The sequence below is a fragment of the Salvia splendens genome, chromosome 11 (assembly GCF_004379255.2).
Source record: "Salvia splendens isolate huo1 chromosome 11, SspV2, whole genome shotgun sequence".
Classification (NCBI taxonomy): Eukaryota; Viridiplantae; Streptophyta; class Magnoliopsida; order Lamiales; family Lamiaceae; genus Salvia; species Salvia splendens.
The window spans coordinates 9,692,570-9,714,947 of record NC_056042.1 but is presented as its reverse complement, the minus strand read 5'-3'; the positions used below and the strand labels follow the sequence as shown (position 1 = coordinate 9,714,947).

Sequence of the window (22,378 nt, the reverse complement as noted above, 5' to 3'; positions counted from 1 at the left end):
TTTTTTCTCCAATTCATTTAGTTTTTGGTGTTTTTTTCTCAGGAGGGCTAGGGCGTCGGCTAGTTCTAGTGCTAGTCTATTACTAGACTGTGGGAAATCCAGATGATGTAGCAGGCTGTGGGAAGTCCTTGATGATGTGGCATTAGGTGTTTTTGGCTAGTCCTAGTGCTAGCCTATTGGTTAGTCCGTGCTATTGTGAATACTCTTAGGCCAGGAAACAAAACCCATTACATAAATTATATACGGTGGCTAGGGCGCCGGCTAGTCCACTACTGTGGATGGTGTTAGGCCGGGGAGCAAAACCATTACATAAATTATATACATTTACTATAAACATCTTGTCTCAATTAAAATTTGTTCCTAGGCCTAAGTCCTACAAGTATTTGAAATTACAATTATTTATTATAATTTTTAATTGGAACATTTATTATATGGTCACGAAGATGTTCATTTCTTTATCACTATTTAGAATTTTAATTATCTAGTTTTCATATAAAATTCATATTATAGAATTGTAATGCAATTTCAAATTTAATATTTGAATTTAAAATATTGAAAGCTTTAATTCCAATTTTGTAGGCTCATGATATCGATTTTATTTTCGTATTATTAAATGTTCATGCACCTACGGGGACTACGGTTACAGACAAAATAATGCAACTAATTATGCTACAAGATACTACAAGTATAGTCTCATTCTATTTCCCCATATATGAAGAAAAATATTCAATGTATTCAAAAAGTAAAACTACACATAATTGTACTCACCCAAAATATGAGTATGCAATAATACAAATTTAAATTTTAGAAATAATACATAGACTATAATTATGAAAGCGACATAAACAAGAAAATAAAAACAATAGCTATTTCCGAAGAATGGTAAGAATTATTAAAATACTTCCACCTGTAAAACGTGCTTTCCAAATTTAACTATCTTTACTTAGTGAGCATGATAATAATAATAATTAAATCACCAACTACTTTTTAAGTTACCAGCCATGTCTGTTTCATTTTCCAAGTAAACATTCTTGTTTATTGCGTGTACATTCTGCAAGAATGATGCAACTCTATACAGCTCATATAATAACCTTTTAATTCAACATTAATTTAATTGATTTTGAACAGGTAAGTTCGACTGTTTTGCATCAAATCAAGCTCTGTATTGTGTTTTCATAGGTGATCCGAACTATTTAAAATCAAATTTGTTTCCAAATAATTGTTTCATTTTTATAATTTCGAACAAAAATGGTTTCACTTTCATTACTTGTGCAATAGTAAGATAATTGATTTCGAAAAATGGGTATAATATAATTAAAGAATATACATCAAAGAATGACATCCTAGCAAAGAATCTATTTATAAATATGTATGCACATATCTAGTTGTCAAAATGCATAATACTTGGTGCAAATCTCAACAGTCTATCCAAAGCATTTAAAGTGAATTTTCTTGCAAACAAGAAGCAAACATTCGTCTTGGCTCCATTGTACTCGCAGCTGCTCCCACTCCTCATCTTTAACTCTTTCGTGATATCCGTCCTAATAAACTTGGAGGGGTGGGGCCCGCCCCTCGACCAGTCAACCCAAGTCAACGTCCGGTTCGCGTTCCTCTCCCCGAATTTCATGCTCACGAACGTCGGCAAGTAGTGCTCGTCCGCGTAGCACGAGCCGCTGCAGTAGTTTTGGAAAACAGGAAAATACGTCTTGTCTGAAATGATCTCCACGGCCAAATTTCGGTCTATCTGGAACCACTGGGACCCCTTCCGCCACATGTCTAGGGTGATGGTGGGGCCCATCTCTTGGTTGTATCTGCCGCGGCCCACAGGCCCCGGCAGATCATAAGATTCGACGAAGTTGTGGGAAGACTCCATTAGATGGGAATATATAGTGGAGAAGTTGTAGAGAGGAATGCAAGACTCTGAGAGGAGGACAAAGTATTGGTTTGAGAAATCAAGAAGTGCATTTGCTAGTAATCTTCTCTCTGCTTCGACCATGTTTACATTCCCCCATTGTACCTCCTAAATTCATGTTAAAAAAATAAATTAAAGTCAGTAAATCACCCACGGTCTTGTACAAATTTTAGCAATTCTTGAATTGTGCATTTGGTAATGCAAAATTTAAGCTTTCCCAAAATGTAGCACATGACATAAAACATTAGTTAACATCATAGATCATAGCTGCTTGTGCATCACATTAAATCACACATGGGCTGGTGGCATAGCCTAACTCGTAATTTCTTAAAAATAAACTGTAACATTTAATAATTATCCGAATGGTGTTGATAATTAAATACACCTAACTTATTCTTTAATTTCACAATTTATACAACATATATTTCAAATTTGAATCCTAGACGCGTTAGGTTGACTATGTGATCTGGCATGATGAATGCAGTGTAGTGATTGGGGTAACAATGTAACATCTAATTTCACATTACATTTTTCCACATTTTCCACGTACAAATTACTTCAACGTGTTAATTAATAAATAAACCGACCCATAAATTAGAATGTAATTAATCAAAACTTACCCCACAAAAAAAAAGTTGCCACAACTTTCCTCAATTTATTAAGAATTTGAATAGTACAAATTCTCACTACGCGTAACAAAAAGGGCAATTTTGAGATGAATCTTTTACCCAACATATTTGCTATATTCACAATCAGGAATTATCAGAAGCATATTAATACAAAATGTCTTATAATTAAATCAAAGCCAACATAATATTAACAGTATGTGTGTGAATTGTGATGTTTAGGGATAATAATAATGAATTAATGTGCGAGGCCAAAAATCATAGTATCCCGTTATTTGCCAAAAAAGGAAATGATTAGAACTGACCTTACTGGCAATTCTCCGGCCACGAAACACGGACCCCTCGGGCTCCGATCCGTTGAACGACGGATCGGAGTGTACGTAAATCGAGTAAAGGCCTTGGTTCCCCTTGAAGAACCGGTCCCACAGCGGAGCCAGCACCACCGGCCCTTTGGTCAGGAACATGAAGGCGACCTTCGGCACTCTCTTGAACGGAAACTCTTGGATCTTCGGCGCCATCGACGCCTTCCACAGCAGCTCCTCGTCCCCCATCCCGTGCATCAAGCTCGGTGGCGGCGGCGGCGGCTGCGCGGTGGTGATGGAGAATTGGCCGTTGGTGACTTGGAGATTGAAGGAGAAGCTCTTGAAGTGGAAGCAGACGATGATGCCGAATGTGAGGCCGGCGATGAAGAAGAAGAGGTGCGCGAGGAGGCTCGCCATTGGGGACGGGAAGCTCGCTCGCTTCACGGCGGCCGAGAGTGGATTCTTCATAAGGAATGAAAATTGTGATGAAAACAAAACTATATTCTTATATATATATAGAGAGAGAGAGAGAAGAGTTGGGGAAAGAAGAAAATTCTAAGGCTTAGCTGGTCAGAGAAGTTGGACACTGATTTATTCTATTTTTCCCTCATTGTCAATGGGCAAATATTCCATACTCTTTCTTTTGCCAAATTTAATAACTTTTCACACAATTTTTGAGTTTATCGTTTTCGAATTTGCCTCATGTTTGGTGTAAATATATGGGATTGGAACAAGGCTAATTAAAAATTCCGAATATTTGCCGGTTCTCAACAATTTAATGTTGTCGTATTAGTTGAAGTGACAATTTTTTTATATATTGACCATTGAAGGTATGTTGACATTTTAAAGACAATTAATAATGATATGAAATTAACCAATACAATAATTAAAGATTTCGTGTGTTTTGAGGAATGATTTTTAACTTATGTGTGGATTAGAATTTAATGGATATTAATGCATTTAAAGCAAATTGCTTTTTTTATATGAGTTTTTGTTGAATAGAAAAAAACTCCTAATAAAAGTGCATATGTAAATGCTAAGACTCTCCACCAATGTCTTAATGTATTATAAAAACCGTTGAACTAATATGTCACACATCGTGTTGTTTAAAATAGTTTCATACTAATAAGTAGAAAAAACGATCGCATGTCATATGCATGGTCAATATTACAAAGATTTTGCAATATATTATTTTAATTTATGTTCTAATAGTGCAAGATTTCCAAGCTTGCTAATATGATAGTAAATATTAATATACGACACCAAGTCACCAACTGTCGGTTGAAGTGTGAAATTATTCCAAAGTATCTGATAAGAAAAGCAAACTTTGGATTAGAGAAGAAGTCTGTGTGGCCAATCATAGTAGTAACTTTGGATTAGTTAAATACTCTCGAATGTCCTTTTATTTATTTTTATTTAATTACCTACGTCCACAAAAACCATACATTTTTTGTTTATATACATTACCCTAAAAGTATCAATTTATTTGTCATTTCTACTATATTGTCCACTATTTTCTACTAACAATATATACCAGTATTAGTTAATTTTATTAGAACTATCATCAAACTCAATTAAAATGTAATGATTTAGTTAAAGGGAAAAGGACGAAAAGAGGGTTTCTTTGTTGTTTACACGAGTTGAATATGTCATAATAAAAAAACACACGTCAAAACTGGTTAAACAGTAAAATGTTGTTGGATTTTTGAACTCTCCAGTGTCAAAAACTTAGGAGTTTTCACAACTCCACCCCTATAGGTAAATTATTAAAATACGTCCTAAAAAGACACAAAGTTTGCGATGGTTATTTCCTCGTCTTCTTTAAATATTTTTTAAAGAAAATCAAATGAAAATCTAAGAAAAAAAAAGAATTATGATTATTGAGTCTAACTAAATTTCCATCTTAAATTTATCGATCCTATCGTCGATTTTTTAAAAGTCAAATAAGCACGATTGGAAATTGGTTGAATTTTAAAAAAGTCATATAGCTGGTCCATGACGGTGGCTACGGTTACACCAGAAGATGTGTTGTGATGTTGATGACCAAAAATACCACCACATTAATTTCCACTTCGTTACTCGTTACCCCATCTGTAACTATCACAAATCATAGCATTTTCTAGAAATGGGGGTCCATTATCAAATAAACATAATCAAATTAATATTATTATTATTATTATTATTATTATTATTATTATTATTATTATTATTATTATTACTACTACTACTACTTATAAAGGCAAAATGCCAAACCAAAATAAATAGTTCATTGTAACACAGAGTTTCACTGTTAGTTTGCTCTTATGAAAATTATAAATTGAACTTTTCCTATGATAAAAATAAGTTAATCCCTTGCAAATAAATTAAATTATTTCCAAAGTTTGGTGTCGAATTAATGTTATTATATTCTAGTTAAAAATAAATGAATTGATAAAATTTTAAAATCTGGCTTAGTCCAACTATAGCTAGTAAATCAGTTTTCGTGAGTATGATGTAAAATCCAAATGTATTGTTATACAATTTTCGATAGTACTACTTAGTTTACTATTGGTATCTCTGGATTCTGATTATAAAAAATTAATTTAAAATTTTGCTGTCATGAAGGGAAAACATGACATCTTAAATGAGATGAATACATTATTAATGTAAATCACATACCTAACTCAAGTGACAGTGAGAAATTATAAGTAATAATATTTCTAAAATTGATTCATATTTACATAATAAAAACTTAAACTTAATGAGAAACTGCCAAATAATTTCTAGATATGCAGTAGGTAAATTGGGAAAATAAGTAAAACTTAGCTAAATCGGGAAACATAGATCTATAATAATGTTAAATAAATTAAAAACCTAACTACTTAACTGTTTCTTATTTTGAGTTTGTAATTACGGTATGGTGATAATTGAAACCTTATTCATCATAGAAATTTTACTCTACGAATCAATCAAGCAAATTATTACGTATATTCATAAATCCTCCGATCCATAGACTTTAATTGAGAATGTGAGGTTTCCTATTAGTAATTAGCTACCATTAAATTGGTTTTGAGCAAATAAGAGACCTGACATCTAATTCTATTATTAACAATAAATATGGCTACTAGTACTACCACAATTTAATTGAATCATGTGTAGATGGGAGATAAAACTCAAATGATTGCAAATTAAATATGATAAGAAGTTATTTGTCATTTTCAAACCTAAGTGAGATTTGCTGGTACAATGAATTAGATGTCGGAAAAAATCTTCATTCAACTTCTCCAATTAGATTTTGGAATGGGCTTGTTTTACATGATTATTGATTGGGCCCAACCCACTTTGTATAGTGTGCTATAGGCCATACACTAGGGGTTCGTTTGATTGGTCTGATAGTCATAGATATGACCTCCTATCTAGGTTCTGTGTAGTGTAGTCTTTGGTTGGTATGATATACTTCCTCAATGACCCGGTATAGAATGAACCCCGACCCGGCTGCATTTAAGATACATATCTGCGAATTGGATATAAGCCTAACCAGGCTTTCGGCTGTGATATTTAGGGCTGGGGAAAAATACCGAAATGCCGAAATACCGGCCTTATCGTACCGAAAAATACCGAAAATACCAATTTTTCGCTATACCATGATTTTCGGTACGGTATGATACTTTACTGAAATATTTCGGTAAGGTAAAGGTATGAATTTTTATATACCGCGACATACCAAAATTTGATATATACCGTAATTTAAGGCATATACCGTAATTTAAGGCATATACCGTAAAATATGAATATAATAATATATAAAGTATTTTATATATTTTTAAATTATAAAATTTATTGTGAAATATAATATAATATGAATAAAATATACTAGTATTTAATACCATGTATATTATTTAAATTACTATAAAAATAGTATTCTAAAAACTCAAATATTCAATTTTCATTTATATTGAAAGTAAGGTATACCGCAAAAGTATGGTATACCGAACTTTGGTACGACATACCGAAAATGAGGTACGATATCGGTATGAAAATTCTCCATACTGAAAATAAGGTATACCGAAGTTCGGTATACCGAAAATTTTGGTAAGATAAAGGTATGATTTTTTCGCATACCGAATTTACGGTAAGGTATACGGTATGGTGGTTTCGGTAAGGTATACCGTACCTACCCACCCCTAGTGATATTCTCATATCTCGTCGATCCAGCTTGTGGTGTAAGCACCTCATTGTCTAAAACACCCATCCCCTTCCTCCTCACTCCATCAATTTAAGACAGAATTTGGGCAAGCCGTCGTTGCAGCTCCCCTCCGCCGCCTACGATTCAGGTTATGTCACTGTTCATCAATTTGAATGGTTTATGCCGGTTTATTGATTCAAATCCTAATTAAACGCAGCTGGTTTGAAATATCTGGGAAGCTCCACTCCCATCTGGGAAGCTCGATGGTTAATTGGTTATCCGATTTCATTTCAAGTATCGCATAATAGCAAATTTCATTGATAATTTTAATTTAGAAAGGGTAATTAGTAGAGTAAAGATAGTCTGTAGATATTCCACGCTTTACAGTTTCTTCAATTACGCGGCAATGGAGCAAATGATGGTCATTGCGGCACAATTGTTCTTTTCTCTAGTTGTCGGAGCTCTGTTTTTACTGATTTTAAGAATCTTCGACGCTGCAATCGCGAGACCAAGGAGATTGAGATCTGCAATCGTGAAGCAAGGGATCAGATGGCCCGTTCCTTCTAATTTGTATGGCAACATACCTGAAATAAAACGAATTGCCGAATCTTAGAAGCTGATGGAGAAAAAATCTTCAGAGAAAATGATTCATGATTGGTTCCCCGTTGTTTTCCCTCATCTCGAGCAGTGGAGAAATGAATACGGTTAGTGCATTCCACTTGTTTGTTTTAATTCCTCACTTTTCTGTTATGTCCCTAATAATCGCAACCGCTAGGAATTGATCTACGATTCTCGTGAAGCTGTAGTAGCAAACTAGCATCAATTTTGATGTTCCTTAACTGAAATGTCGATTTATTGGTTGTTATATGTTGAGTTGCTTTCTCTAAATTTACTAGCCCATATATAAGAACTTTCTATATTGAGTTATATGATTAAATGTGCTTTGCTAAATTACTATCGCATGATCTACATTTTTGTATTCTACCGGCGCCATATGGTTGCTCTGCATTACTGATGCAGAGTTGGTGAAGGAGATTAGCCTCTGTACCTCTTTGAACCTTGGCAAGCCTTCGTATTTATCGACAGAACGCGGCCCTCTACTTGGTAGGGGCATCCTCTCGTCCAACGGCCCTTACTGGGCGCATCAGAGGAAGATCGTTGCACCTGAATTTTATCTAGAGAGAGTCGAGGTGCAAAAAGCCTTCAACAAGTCAAGGTCTTAGACTAACTAGAAAGCAAACTATATTGCTGATTTATTGGTTTGTGGTGTTAGGGTATGGTGAGCTTGATGGTTGAATCCACAGAAGCGATGTTGAGGTAGACACCTTCTTGTTATGTCGACTCCTAGGTTTACGTTGCATGGTGAATGATGAAACAACGCTTAACAAGCACCTCCCGACTAAGTACAACAGAGAGTTATGGAGGTTGGAGCCAGAAATTGACTCGATGATACTAGGTGCTGTCAAAAGTCGCAGTAGCGATGATGATAATGATAAGAAAGACCTTCTGCAACTGTTACTTGCTACAACTGAGAATGAAAGAGATGATAGCAATAACATACCTGCAGACAAGACTCCAACTAAATTTATTGTTGATAACTACAAGAACATCTATCTTGCTGGCCACGAGACTACATCAATCTCGGCATCATGGTGCATGATGATGCTCGCCGCCCATCCAGATTGGAAAGCTCGTTCCCGTGAAGAGGTGCTTGAAATCTATCTGCTTCAATGAATTGTGATTGTTCAAGAAAATGGTTAACCATTATTGCAGATGACTATGGTGATTCGCAGATGACAACCACACACAACATAATCCGAACAAATCCAACTATCCGAATGGTTTGCAGCGGTATTCAAAATACAAGAAAAGTTACTGGTGTAGTTAAGTCCGGCTCCGACGATGGGTTTTTTATTTGCTTTATGTTAATTGAATCCAGACATAGCCTCGGTGAAGAAAATTTGAGAGAGGTGCGCGATTTCAATTTGGGCGCCATTTTGATTTTGGTTGGGTATAGTACATGGTTTCCAAGGACAAACTTGTCAATACAAAATGTGTGTGAGGGCATATTTGTCAATCATCGTTGCTATCAGTATTTTCTATAAGCCCAATCAAAGACAATATAAGTTATATGAGGTGCACTAACAGGGCAACCGAACATTTGAATGAGATATATGTATATCAGCACTATCGTGTAAAACCCAATTCAACAACCCTATCATACCCAATACTCTCAGGGCAATCAAACGCACCCTAGTTGTATATATCAATTCATAAATCGTATACAAATATTTATCAAGTGCATAATGTCCTTATACTAGCATTTACGGTGCAGTGAATGTCAAAACAGTTTTAACACAATGTCAACACAGCATCAACCATTGAAACTGTGTTGATATTTTTGTTGCTATGATTTTGTTATCTTTTGACATTTTCCAACGATCCATATCATAGTTTGGAGTTTGTACAATATTTAGAGTTTGCATTTGATTACATAAAAGCATTTACAACAGTAATACATTACCTTAATTATTTTTTTTGAGAAAAGAGAAAATTTCAAATATATTAAGATGTTTCTTCAGATACAATAGTCAAAATATTTTTATGAATAAAATTTACACCTTCAAAATTTGGACACCTAGATAACAAGTGAGCAACACGATTACAAGCTCTAGGGATGAAATTAAAATCGATGACGTGAACTCTTCTCGCAACGGCCAAAATATCACCCTTTATCACCTCACTGTAAGGATCAAGTTCAACATCCCCATGTAATCCTCTTATCAAATTTTGGTTATCACTTTGCACATATAAGTTGGATATATTTTGTAAAAGGGCCATATTCAAACCATAACGAACAGCAATACCTTCCATCAACGTTGTCGAACCAACTTCTTTAACTTCAGTCTTGCATGTGAAGATAACCATCCCCTTTTCATCTCTAAATATCACACCCAGACCAACTTGACCATCATGGAGAATATTTATCACTATTCATAATAAAAGTGCCCGTCGGAGGATGTTTCCATCTCTACAACGTGTGGTGTTCAGCTCTATTTTCCGTATCTCGTTCAAAAGTATCAAACATCTCCATCCAACTTTTATGGGCCCTCAAAAGAATTTCTTTCCAATGAAAAGGTTTTTGCATAAAGTAAAATTCATTTCTCCTCTTCCAAATATTCCATGCAATACAAGCAAAAAGTGTAAAGGCTTTTTGATGTAATTTCTCCAAGAGTGACCAAACCACTTGTTTAAATGAAAAATGTTTGAGGAACTGAGATTCAAATATTTGCCACTTCAATGCATTGTAACAAAAGATGGTCACTTGATTCACAGCTTAATCCACATATCTCGCATACATACCCTGCATCAATTCCTCGACGAGAAAGGTCATCATTAGTGGGCAAGCTGTTTACACAGATCCTCCATAAAAAGTGTCGAATTCTAGGTATGACTTTTGAATGCCACAACTTTTTCCAACCTTTTTCCGTTTGACTTGAGGAGACTCCATATTCATGACTTTTGTCAAAAAGTGTGCCTGCCAAATGATAGGCTGACTTGACCGAATATAATCCTTTCTTGTCATATCCCCATATTCGCTTATCATCCAACAATCGAGTGCTAAGTGGCATAGCACAAATGCGATCTGCTTCCTCTTTACTAAAAAGCTGGTAGACTACATTCCCTTTCCAAATCATATTTTGTTGGTCAATTAAATCAGAGACCAACGAGAAAGATGTTTCTAAATCTTGGAAAGTTTTTGGTGCTGTCGGAGGCAGACCACTAATCCATTTCGTGTCAATAATTGGAACTTTTCTCCCATTACCAATTCTTCATGCCATTCTTTCACTTACCAGCTCGCGGGATGCTATTAGACTTCTCCATAAATAGTTTGGTTGATGACCTATAGGAGCACTGAGGACATCTCTTCTTGGAAAATATTTTGCTTTAAGAAGTTGACTAATGAGAGAGTCTGGCTTCTATAATATTCGCCACAATTGTTTACCTAACATGGCCAAATTGAATCGATGAAGATCACGAAATCCCAAGCCTCCCTCAAACTTAGATGTAGTTAGACAACTCCATGCATTCCAGTGGATTTTATGCTTTTCCCGCACTCCACCCCAAAAGAAACGTGCCATGGCTTTTTCAATCTCATCACAAATTGAAGTTGGGAGAAGAAAACAACTCATGGTATATGTTGGAATAGCTTGGATGATTGTTTTGAGAAGTATATTCTTACTTGCCCGTGAGAGTGTATTTTCATTCCAATTCTTTAATTTTTTGTGTACCCGCTCCAGTAGCATCCCAAACACTTGTTTCTTTGATTTTCCGATTACAGCTGGAAGGCCTAAATACTTTTTATGGAAAGGCACATCGTTAACCACCAAAATCTCACGAATTTTATTCTTTCTTTGGCCATCAATGTTTTTGCTCACAGTTAACTCGGATTTGTCAAGATTAATCTTCTGCCCAGAGGCTTTTTCATATATCCGGAGAATATTTTTCAATGCCAAAGCTTCCCTCTCACTTGCACGGCAGTACAAGATGCTATCATCGGCAAAAAAAAGGTGAGACACTGGTGGTGCAGAGCGTGCAACCCGAAAACCATGGATCTGATTACGTGCTTTGGCCTGATACAAAAGAGTAGACAAAGTTTCTGCACAAAGGATAAACAAGTAAGGAGAAAGTGGATCCCCTTATCGGAGACCTCTTTCTGGGCAAAATCTATTGGTAGGTTCACCATTAATAATGATTGAGTAAGAAACAAATGAGACACAATTCATAACGGTATTTATCCAAATGTCACAAAATCCCAATTTAGTAAGGATTGCCTTTATAAAAGGCCATTCCACCCTATCATAGGCTTTACTCATATCTAACTTGAGATCAAGTATACCATTTCTACCCTTAGTCTTCTTTTTCATAGAATGGAATAATTCAAAAGCTGTCATGGCATTATCAGTTATCATCCTGCCCAGAATAAAAACACTTTGATTTACGGATACTATAAAAGGAAGGATATCTTTTAGTCTGTTAGCCAACACTTTAGTGGCAATTCGAACAACAACATTACATTGACTTATGGGGCGGTAATCTTTAGGCGATCCTGGATTAAGAACTTTAGTGATTAACACAATATGAGTTTCATTTAAAGGGGCATGATCGATCGTGCCATTAAGAAAATCAATCATTGTGTTAATTGTATCATGAGAAACCACACGCCAAAATTTTTGATAGAAATTAGGATTCATACCATCTGGACCAGGCGCTTTAGAAGGATGCATCTGTAGAAGCGCTCAATTGATCTCCTCTTTTGTATATGGCTTTGAGAGACTTTCATTCATATGCTCTGTAACCTTTGTGTTAATGGCCTCCAAAGCTGTCTATATCTCCTTGCAACCACCAGACTTGAATATTGCTTGGAAATGGTCCAAGATCACCTTCTCAATATCTTTTCTTTTCGTGATTGTCACTCCGCCACTGTTGCGAATTTTTTTTATGGTGTTTCTTTTCCTGCAGTGGGTGGCTTTTTCATGAATCTTTTTTGAATTTTTATCCCCCTCCTTTAACCAGAGTGCTCGTAATCGTTAGATCCATAAAATTTCCTCCAATTTTAGGCATTGGTTTAGTTCATCTTCCAAAATTCGGATCTTGTTCATTGAGCCTTGTCCAAATTCTCTTTAAGCTTATTTATTTTGGTGCGGATATGACCAAATTCATGTCGATCCCATTCCGTAAGCACTTGTCCACACGTTTTCACTTTCTCTTGAAAGTTGCATCCCCATGTTCGATGTTGCCATGTATCTCTAATTACACTTTCAAGTTGAGGATGTTGCAACCACATGTTCTCGAACCGAAACCTTCTGCATCTCCTGCACGTTTATCCTCATTTGCTACCACTGTGTCAAAGCATACTAATATTGGAGCGTGATCCGAGCATAAACGACAAAGATGCCTCACTTGGTGTTCTGGAAAAATATCACGCCAATTATCATTGGTCATCGCCCTATCTAGCCTTTCTTGGATGTTTTCCTCACCTTTTCTTCCATTTGACCATGTGAATTTATTTCCAATAAAACTCAAGTCTCTCGGAAAAGATTCATTTGGTTGATAGAACGGATAGACCCACCACTTTTTTCATGTGACCAAAATATTTAATTGAAATCACCACAACACATCCAAGCTTCATTTGCATCTCTCTTTATTTGCTCCATCAAAGCCCATGTAAGCCATTTATTAGTGTTTTCCGGCCAACCATAAATCCCAGAGAAGATCCAAGAATCTTGTTGCCCCTTACTTGTGATACGCCCCAAAATATGGTTAGTGGAAAACGTTATAAGCTCAAAGTTGACCTCCTCATCCCATAAAATGCAAAGACCTCCCTTCCGTTTTCGACCTTCTCCAGAACAATCAACAGGTAAGCTAAGCAGCCAGCCATCTTGAAATTCACTTGATTGAGATGTTGCATTTGTTGTGAAAATAGGCGTGTCTCCATCAAAAATATAATGTTAGGACCTTCACTAGTTAGGATCTTTCGAAGAGCCCGAACTGTGGTTTGGTTCCTTGAAATCTATTTTTCATATGCATTGTGTGCTTCTCGAATAGTGCAAAAGTCCTTGAAATATGATAACCCATTATTATGTCTCAGATACTATACATGATGATATAGAAACTCATCAGAAACTAAAGAGGTTACAACTTATTGTACAACGACCTAATTTATAATTCACTCTTCTGTTAGTAACTGTATAAAGATGGTGAATTGAGCAATTTTTAGAAGAATTAGATACATTTTCCATTAAAAAATGGAAATTGTCTACACTTTCTTTATATGCAAGTATATTTCCATATTTATAGACATTATTTTAATGCAAAATTGATAGAATTGGAAAAAATAGGAAGTATAATTAAATGCAAATTAATATGAGCCACACGCAGTCGCATCGAATTGGTTTATCAGTTTAAATCTTTAAAAAGTATCCCAATTTGCTGTCTAGATAGTAGGAGTATTACTTTAATCTAGATCACTATTACTATTACATCATATACCTAACTCGTAAAATTTATATACTTATAACGTCAAATACCCTTAATATTAACACATATTTACACAAAAACTTGAAACTTTAAAAGGCCTAATTAGCCAACCACGGACTCTCATATCGGAATTTGCAGTAAAAGACTAGCAAAATTAATAAATTCATCGAAGCAAAATCTATTTGATCGATTAATCGATTATCTAATTAATTGATGTAATGCATAACAATCAATATCATAAGTACTACTTAAGAGTATTCGCAATAGGGTCGGAATTCCGGCCGGCTGCATGCGGCGGAATTCAGCGCGTGCGAGAGCGTTTTTCTTTTTCTTTTTTAAATTTAAATATATTATTCTATCTTTTAATACCCACATTCTTCTTCTGTTATTCTAGTATCCATGTTATTTTTTTTTCTAAATCAAAAATTAAAATAATAAAATATGAAAAATAATGAAATAATATAAGTTGAGGCAGATTTTGAGATTGACACTATTGCAGGTGTTGGGATTGGAATTTAAAATGCTCAAGGGAAATTCTTGCAAATTTCGGGATAGTTTTTATGTCCATCATCGTGGATGCCCTAGAATGTAATAAATCACATAATTGAATTAAATCCCAATACACTATTTCTAGTGTTAGTTAAACATATAGTTGATGATTCTCCAAAAATTGAAGATGACCTGCTATGTCTTCGTACGATATTGCAATTCTTTTAATATGTTTCCCACACTATTTATTTGTTGCAAAACTAATCAAATAACATAGGATTTCACCGTAATAGAGACAAAACTTTAGCTCCAGAAAGAGATGAAGAATTTGATTTCTACAAAAAAATAAGAGAAGAATTCGAATTCTCCCTACAACTACAATAGAGAAATCTTGAAATATTATGGCTTATATAGGATTAGAGTTTGTGTCTCATGTCTAACCTATTATTTATAAAGTTATAATGGTTTTACAAGAGATTCATGAAGGTTGGACTAGGTCGTACTTTTACTTATTAATTTGAGTTTCAATTTTAATTCAATCTTAATAGAATATTATAATCAGTTACTACTTACTATCATAAAATAATATTGACTGACCATTCAATCCCAAAATTACGAGTGATTTGAGATTCCTCTTTAATTGAATTATTTCTCGTGTTAATTGAGTTATTTCTCGTGTTAAAGATAATAATATCAGCTAACTAATTTAACTATGCTATCTAACTTTAATTAACTAACATCTTTTATCGAAGAGTGGTCTACTTCATGAATAAGTGAGACACATTCCTTTTTGGTACGTCTAAACCTTAGTGAGACGTTTTATTTTTTTAGCAATAATTAACTCAGTCATCTATCCTACTTTATCCTCATATCTCTCATACTTTTTTCTTTCTTTCTTATTCTTACTCTCTCCGTCTTGGTTAAGATGCACATTTCTTAGTCGGTATGAAATTTAGGAGTTGTTGGTTTATGTGTTTAATTGTAGAGAGAAAAAGTAGGTGTGGGTATTAAATGTCGAGAGAAAGAAAGTTGTACATTATAATTGGAGTGAGAAAAAGTGGTGGAGTGAATTCACGGGATAGAGAAAGTTTCCGAACATAGAAATATGTCATATTATTTGAGATAAACCAAAAAGGAAAGTGTGTCATCTTAGTTGTGACAGAGGGAATACTTTATTATCACTTTTACTTTATTACTATCTCTTTTATGTGACTTTTTTCTCTCTTTAACTTTACCATTAATAATTTAATTAACTAGACACCTATTACACTAGGACTGATAATTTTTGGCACGACACGATAACACGACACGAACCCGCACGAAAATAATGGGTATGTGTCAATGCTTATTGGGTTCTTGCCTTTATCGTGTCGACACGATAATGACACGAAAATTTCGTATCGTGTTCGTGTCGTGTTCGTGTTACACGTTAAGAAATAATATTAATATATTAATATATTATTATTATTATTTTATTTATTTTAAAATTTAAATTAGGTTTAGTCTAATGGAGCACTTAGTATTAGCTTGAAAATAGATTTTTCATTTTTCGTATTATTATAGTGTCGTTATTTTGTTGTGTCATATATGTGTTGTTATTGTGTCGTGTTGACCCGAAGTGGTTCGTGTTGTTAATGAGTTCGTGTCGTGTTCATGCCTGAGGGTAGAGGGTCGTGTTCGTGTTTGTGTTTGGAGTTTTATTAACGGGTCGTGTTCGTGTTTGTTGTTATCGTGTCGACACGATAACGACACAACACGCATGATTTGCCACCCCTATATTACACAATTATCTACATCTCGTGTCTAACTTAGGTTAGGAAGAAGGAAGTATTTATTATTCAGGTAATAAGTTACAGATGCTCGAGTTTACTCGCTTTATAAAATTTGTTTTGAACACATCTTAGGATATTATCAAATTGTACTCTCCGGGGACATGATATTGGGTATAACAATCCTAACATCTCTATAAATTAATCACCACTTTTCTAAAATATCTAGATTTTTGGATTAAGAAAAACTTGTACCTTTTGATATATCAAAACAGTGCATAATTAATGTCGTGTGCTCAATTTTATATATACAGATTAAGAAATAATAATCATCATAAACTTGTCCTTCAGCATATAGCAAAACAAACTCAAAGTCAAACTCAAACTCAACTCACCGTTAGATCCATTCATTAGTATACAACAGTAATAATTACTTTGTTATAAATTAAACTAGTTAATAGAAATACATAAAGAATAAAACTAGTAATTAGAATTAAAATAGTTACAAAAATTAGAAATCCACATAAGCCAATAACATGAATCGAACCCAGGATGATACGATCAACAATCTAAACTAGCTAATTACTGCATAAAATGTTGTATAATTACCTCAAATAATCAAATGGCTGGGGTCCCACAAACCCCTATGCACCCACATAGAGCCGCCACTGGGTGCACGCGAGCTGGGTCGCCAACTCGCCATAATATTACGATTCAAACAGTGGCGGATTTAGAACCAGAATATGGAGGGGCGGAATTAAATATATATAAAAAATTAATATAATTTTTAATGATAATATTAATTAATATACTAAATAAAATATAATAATATAAAAGTAATGTAAGTGAAATAGTAAACATTTAGACTCCGTAAGTATTTCAAATGTTTATTTTGATATACAAGTATTATGCAATAAAAATCACATAAAATAAGTATTTATAATATTAATAAGTAGTAAAATGTAATACATCAAATATTAAAAAAATTATTTAACTAAAAAATAAATAGTATAATAAGATAATATGTGTAAATAAATAAAAATATAAATCCATAAAGTATTTGAATGGTTTGATTCATAGACTTCTTAGTTAAAAAAAGAAAAAAAATGCTTGAGGCTTGATTCATAGACTTCTTAGTTAAAAGTGGAACAACACAACCACTAGGATAGTAACTTTAATACAGTATGATATTAATTGAAAATCCGTATTTTTCTACGCATGGAGGGGGCGATTTTGTTATTTCTGGCGTGACAATAATGGATAATCAGGCTCTTGTGATGGCCGGCTCCTGCCCCCTAGATCCGCCGGTCATCCAAACCCATCCCTAGAGCAATTGATCCAATTTAAAATTATAGGGTTAGGGCTGGAAAATCGTGGGTCGGCCCGAATAAACCGATAAAATCATAGGGGGGTTGCGGGTTAGCCCATGGGTTGAGCATTTAAAATAAAAATTTAACTAAAATTTTATGTACTATATATGGTAATTACAATATTATATGAAGTATATATGGTAATTATGTCTTCTCTCTCAAATTGAAAGTTAGGGTTATATGGAATATAGATGTTATTAATATGTACTCATATTAAACGCAATATTACGTGATTACGTCTTTCCTCTCAAAGACAATGATCCGGTTGAAGCTTCAAAAGTTATTGATGCAGAAGAATGCCATTCAACTCCATAGAGTCTATTTTTTGGCATACTACTATCTATACTATAATTCTTAACTACTTAGAATTTATTTTTTGGGTATACAATTAAATTAAGAATGTCATTCAACTCCTTTGCAATGCATGATTTCCATTTAATTTTAGTCAGATTCACGTGTGCTACTAATTAGCAATATGTTTATCTATTTTGTTTTAATTTTCAATCGCTATTAGAGCATCCCCATCCGTGCTCTTTGGCAAGAGCACGGATGTGGGCCCGGACCCACTTTTATTACTTTTTTACTCATGCTCTTCCCCAAGAGCACAACACCCACATTCATGCTCTTCCGCAAGAACATGCTCAAGGGTCCCACCATTCCATTATTTAATTTAAATACTTCAATTACTAAAAACATTTTCACAATATTAAAATGCATTAAAAATACCCGGAATAATATTACAAATTACAAAAAAATTAAAAATTACATAATTAAAATCCTAAAAATTAAAAATTACATAATTAAATTCATAAAATTAAAAAACCCCACTACTGGTGGCCGAATTTCGCCCAAATGGATGATGAATGTGTGTATTTATAGATGATTTTGGGATTAAATTATTTTAAAAAATTTCAAAAAAAACGATAATAAAACGGCTATATTTTTTGGAATCCGAAAGTATTTTTTTTAGTTTTTGGTATTATTTTTGATTTTTTTAAAAAAATAAGAAAATGAAAATGCCAACAGCCAATAGAGACGCGCCACGTCGCCCTGCTCAGTGGCACGAACGTGCTCGATGTATCAAGCAGAGCCGTGCCGTTGTCAAGAGCACAACGACGGACATGGGTGTGCCGTGCCAGCGGCACGGACGCCGTCCTTGCGGAAGAGCACCGCTGCGGATGCTCTTATTTTCTTTCTCTTGATCACTTTGACAGTACTTTACTATTTGCGATAATTTGTTCTTTTATAAGTTAAAATATTGGATTGGATAAAAAGTAACACATAAGATCACTTTTGACCCGAATAGCCCGTGGGTTAGCTTGAAACCCGAAGAGTTAAGGTTAGGGCCGAAAAATTTATAACCCGAAAAATTCACAACCCAAACAACCCGCACCCTAATAGCCCGACAACCTGAGTGGATTGGACCGAACCTGAGCGGGTTAGTCCCAATTGACATCCTATTGACATATTTTCATCTAATAATATAATTTTCAATGTAGAACGCAATTTTCTTGAGTAGCGCATTTACCTCTTATATCAATATATGTTAATATTATTGGTATGATACCATTTTTGCATATATTCATATCCCTAATAATTTATAATATATTTATAGGGAATAAAAGTCTAGCAAAAAAGGCCGCGGACCCTAGCCATTTGCTCAACTCAAAAAAATTGAACTCGAAAACGTTACGGGAGGAGAGGGCGGACACGATGAAATGACGAAAACGCCCCTCCACCTCCGTATATAAAATCGGTTGCTTCCGTCCGTTCCCGGCGATTTTCCCATAATTTTGCTCCCACCGCAAATTAGGAGAATTGCGAGAGAAAAAAAGCACACGTATATAAGCAAACAAACCCTCGCGTGCTTCAAATCACCTCTCAAATTCCGATTAATTGAAGCTCCGAGATCTCCCCGACTGTGTGTGTATTGTATGTGTGCGAGATCGTGACAAAAAATCTTCATGGCTATGGGGACGGAACGATCCAAGGCGTTGCACAATTTCACGATGCCGTGCGGCCTCCGCTGGGGCAATCACCGGATCCTCCGCTGCATGAGGGTCAACTCCGACGCCCAAACCTCCCCGCTCCGCCGCCACGCCGCCGGCTCCGATCACCACCCAATCCAGCAGCGCCGCACCACCAGGGAGCGGAATCAGGACGACTTTCTGAACGAATCGCCCAAAACGTGCGGCCGCAGATTCTCCGAGGACGCCGACAACGGGATTGCGGCCACCAGGGAGAAAGTGATGCTCGATCTCCAGACTGCGGCGGATAAGATGAAGGATGCGATCTTCAAGGACGGCCTCGAGGAAGGGGAGGTCTCCGCCGCCGCCTCCCTGCCTCAGCCGTCCCCGCCTCCTCCTGCCGAGGCCGAGGGTTCCTGCCCCTGGAATTTGCGGACGCGCCGAGCTGCGTGCAGAACCAGTGGCGACTCCGCCGCCGTCGGCGGCGGGAAGAGTTTCAGAATCGATTTGCCGCGGCCGGCTGGATCCTCTCAGATTCGGTCAGGGCAGAAATCGCCGATGCGTAAGAGTGAGGACGGTGGTGCGGCGGCTGCGAGCGGGAAGAAGAGAGAGCGGGAGAAGTTCTCAGGGGCGCTATCGAAGCGAGACGTCGAGGAGGATTTCTACGCGATGGTAGGTCACCGGCCGCCCCGCAGACCGAAGAAGAGGCCGAGGATTGTTCAGAAACAATTGGACGTAAGCCTCAAATTCCGAATTGACCTAATTTATTCATAGCTTGATTGATCGTGCATCACTGTTCCATTGATTGATATTTTTCCGATTCTGATGATTTATTGAATAATTGAATTTTGGCAGACCTTATTTCCCGGATTGTGGCTGACGGAAGTTACAACAGACATGTACAAGGTTATTGAAGCTGCTCCTCATTAGGTGAATTGAAAGCTTCTCGTTTCAGTGTCACGATTTTTCCTTTTTTGAAGTCCTGTTTTGGAGTGTGATTCATGGCTCAATTTGCAGTTTTTCAACGGAGATAGTATTGCTCTAGCTCTTTTACTGATTGATTTTGGATGATGTACTGATATAGAGGCTTATTGCACCACCATTGTTCATTCGGGGTTGGCGCCAAGTGCCGAAATTCCTCGTGGCGTTGGAAATGTTTATAGCTGCTTTGCTTTAGGGATTCTGATTTTTGCTTCTTTCACTGGTTTTAATTGTTCATATATATATATATATGTTTCTCTTTTTTCATGGAATAAAGTTCATTCATATAGTGGAAAAGTAAGTTAAGGATTTTCTTCTTTCTACTCTCTCTCAATTGAACTCTTATCCTTTATGATATATCCAACCTCAAAATTCTCATTTTTAACAAACTGCCACCAGTGTTTCCTATCTTTTTGTACTTGATGATGATAGCTGTGATTTCTGCACATAGTTTCTCTGTTTGATTATTATATAATGGTTTCTGCTGGATTGTGGAGTATTGATGAATGTTACTTTAGTAGTGCTGATTTTAATGGGTAGTATAAGTTATAACTCCTGTAGGCCTTCTAAGACTTCAAGTTCTTGGCAATGCACATTAAACTCAACTGGTGGAGAAGCCTCGAGCTCGTTCTTTTGTTAGTTTTTGCCTAAACCCATCCTGAAGAATCAGAGATGAAATGGCAGATTGACTGAAACTATGGAAGTGTATTTGGAAGCTACTATGTGCTTTTGTATTGTTTTAGTCATCAACATTGAAGCTTCATCTGGAACTAGAAGCATTTGTTTTGTAGTGCTGGTAAGTTAGAGACGGGCTTTCTGATTCTCGAGAGTTTGATTTTCAGAAGACATTGCATTGCATCTCTGTTTCTTCCTTCCACTTCATCTTCAAACTTCTGGCAAAAGCATTTTTTGGCTTTGATCTTATTCTCAGTTTATGTTTCTTGATGCATCTGCTGCATTATTTGGCTTCTTCATTGATCTGATCTTGGGTCCAAGACCATGACTAGATTTAAGATATCATGTTCTGAAATCACAGCACAGCCCGCAACACAGATCAAGGCCAGAAAGTGAAAACATTCTCTGTCTGATTCTTTGATGAACTTTTCAGTTAAGATCATTTTTATGAATATTGAAATTTGGAGGTATAAATTTGGGGTGGACTTCAGGTCGTCCTTCCCTAGATTTATTAGGAGTCCTATTGTCTATTCCAATTTAGATGTATCTTGATCTTGATTAGTTGAGTTGACATGAGTGATTGGTTGGGATTATTTGTGAAAGTACAGAAGAAAATGAAAAATATTTGGCGTGGTTTTGGAAAATATTTTCAAACTTAAACTCGACCAAATTGTGTTTTTTCTTGATTACCTACTTATGTATTTGTTGTCACATATTTCCTCTTCAGTCATTAATTCCAAAAAAATTTTGTACTCCGGCCCATAAATGTCTGTTTTTAGGAATTTTATTTAAATTCAGCAGAGTTTTAGGAAATACTCCGTATAAATAAATATAGTTGGAAAACAAAATATATAATGTGAGTCCAATTTTTATTAGTAAAAAAAATATGAGTTGAATGAATTAGTAGAATGTGAGACATATTTATTGTTTATAGTAAAAAATAACTGAGACTCTTAATCGCGAACGGACTGAAATGGCAATCGGAACTTCTAATTATGGATGGAGATATCACATTTTATAAAAAATATGACATATTTTGTGGCAAACTAAAGAGGAAAGGGTGACATTTATCTTGAACGAA

The 22,378-nt window shown here is 35.5% G+C and overlaps 2 protein-coding genes and 1 pseudogene across 4 annotated transcripts; 2 read left to right on the top strand and 1 right to left on the bottom strand.

The window, feature by feature from the left end:
* Nucleotides 1-1,283: 1,283 nt before the first annotated feature.
* LOC121753925 (glycosyltransferase BC10-like) lies at nucleotides 1,284-3,511 on the bottom strand. Its single transcript, XM_042149218.1, has 2 exons — nucleotides 2,844-3,511; nucleotides 1,284-2,020 (listed from the first exon to the last, which is right to left on the bottom strand). Exons 1-2 carry the CDS (start codon nucleotides 3,306-3,308, stop codon nucleotides 1,382-1,384), a joined length of 1,104 nt encoding a protein of 367 aa, XP_042005152.1. The 5' UTR covers nucleotides 3,309-3,511; the 3' UTR covers nucleotides 1,284-1,381.
* Nucleotides 3,512-7,064: 3,553 nt separating this feature from the next.
* LOC121754406 lies at nucleotides 7,065-8,739 on the top strand (annotated as a pseudogene).
* Nucleotides 8,740-19,445: 10,706 nt separating this feature from the next.
* On the top strand, nucleotides 19,446-21,395 carry LOC121753622. Of its 3 annotated transcripts, none has more exons than XM_042148845.1 (3): nucleotides 19,446-20,376; nucleotides 20,497-20,571; nucleotides 21,184-21,395. In XM_042148845.1, the coding sequence occupies exons 1-2, from the start codon at nucleotides 19,639-19,641 to the stop codon at nucleotides 20,569-20,571; spliced, it is 813 nt and encodes a 270-aa protein (XP_042004779.1). In that variant the 5' UTR covers nucleotides 19,446-19,638; the 3' UTR covers nucleotides 21,184-21,395. The 3 variants fall into 3 exon arrangements, with proteins under 3 accessions (XP_042004779.1, XP_042004777.1, XP_042004776.1); XM_042148843.1 differs by lacking the exon at nucleotides 21,184-21,395 and adding an exon at nucleotides 20,659-20,923; XM_042148842.1 differs by lacking the exon at nucleotides 21,184-21,395 and having other exon boundaries at nucleotides 20,497-20,923.
* The last annotated feature ends 983 nt before the right edge of the window (nucleotides 21,396-22,378 follow it).

Excerpts from the sequence above, each read along its gene's own strand:
- LOC121753925 (XM_042149218.1), bottom strand. The coding sequence starts at position 3,308 with ATGAAGAATCCACTCTCGGCCGCCGTGAAGCGAGCGAGCTTCCCGTCC. Across the intron at positions 2,021-2,843 it reads GCCGGAGAATTGCCAGTAAG|GAGGTACAATGGGGGAATGT; the intron begins GTCAGTTCTAAT and ends ACATGAATTTAG.
- LOC121753622 (XM_042148845.1), top strand. The coding sequence starts at position 19,639 with ATGGCTATGGGGACGGAACGATCCAAGGCGTTGCACAATTTCACGATG. Across the intron at positions 20,377-20,496 it reads TTGTTCAGAAACAATTGGAC|ACCTTATTTCCCGGATTGTG; the intron begins GTAAGCCTCAAA and ends GAATTTTGGCAG.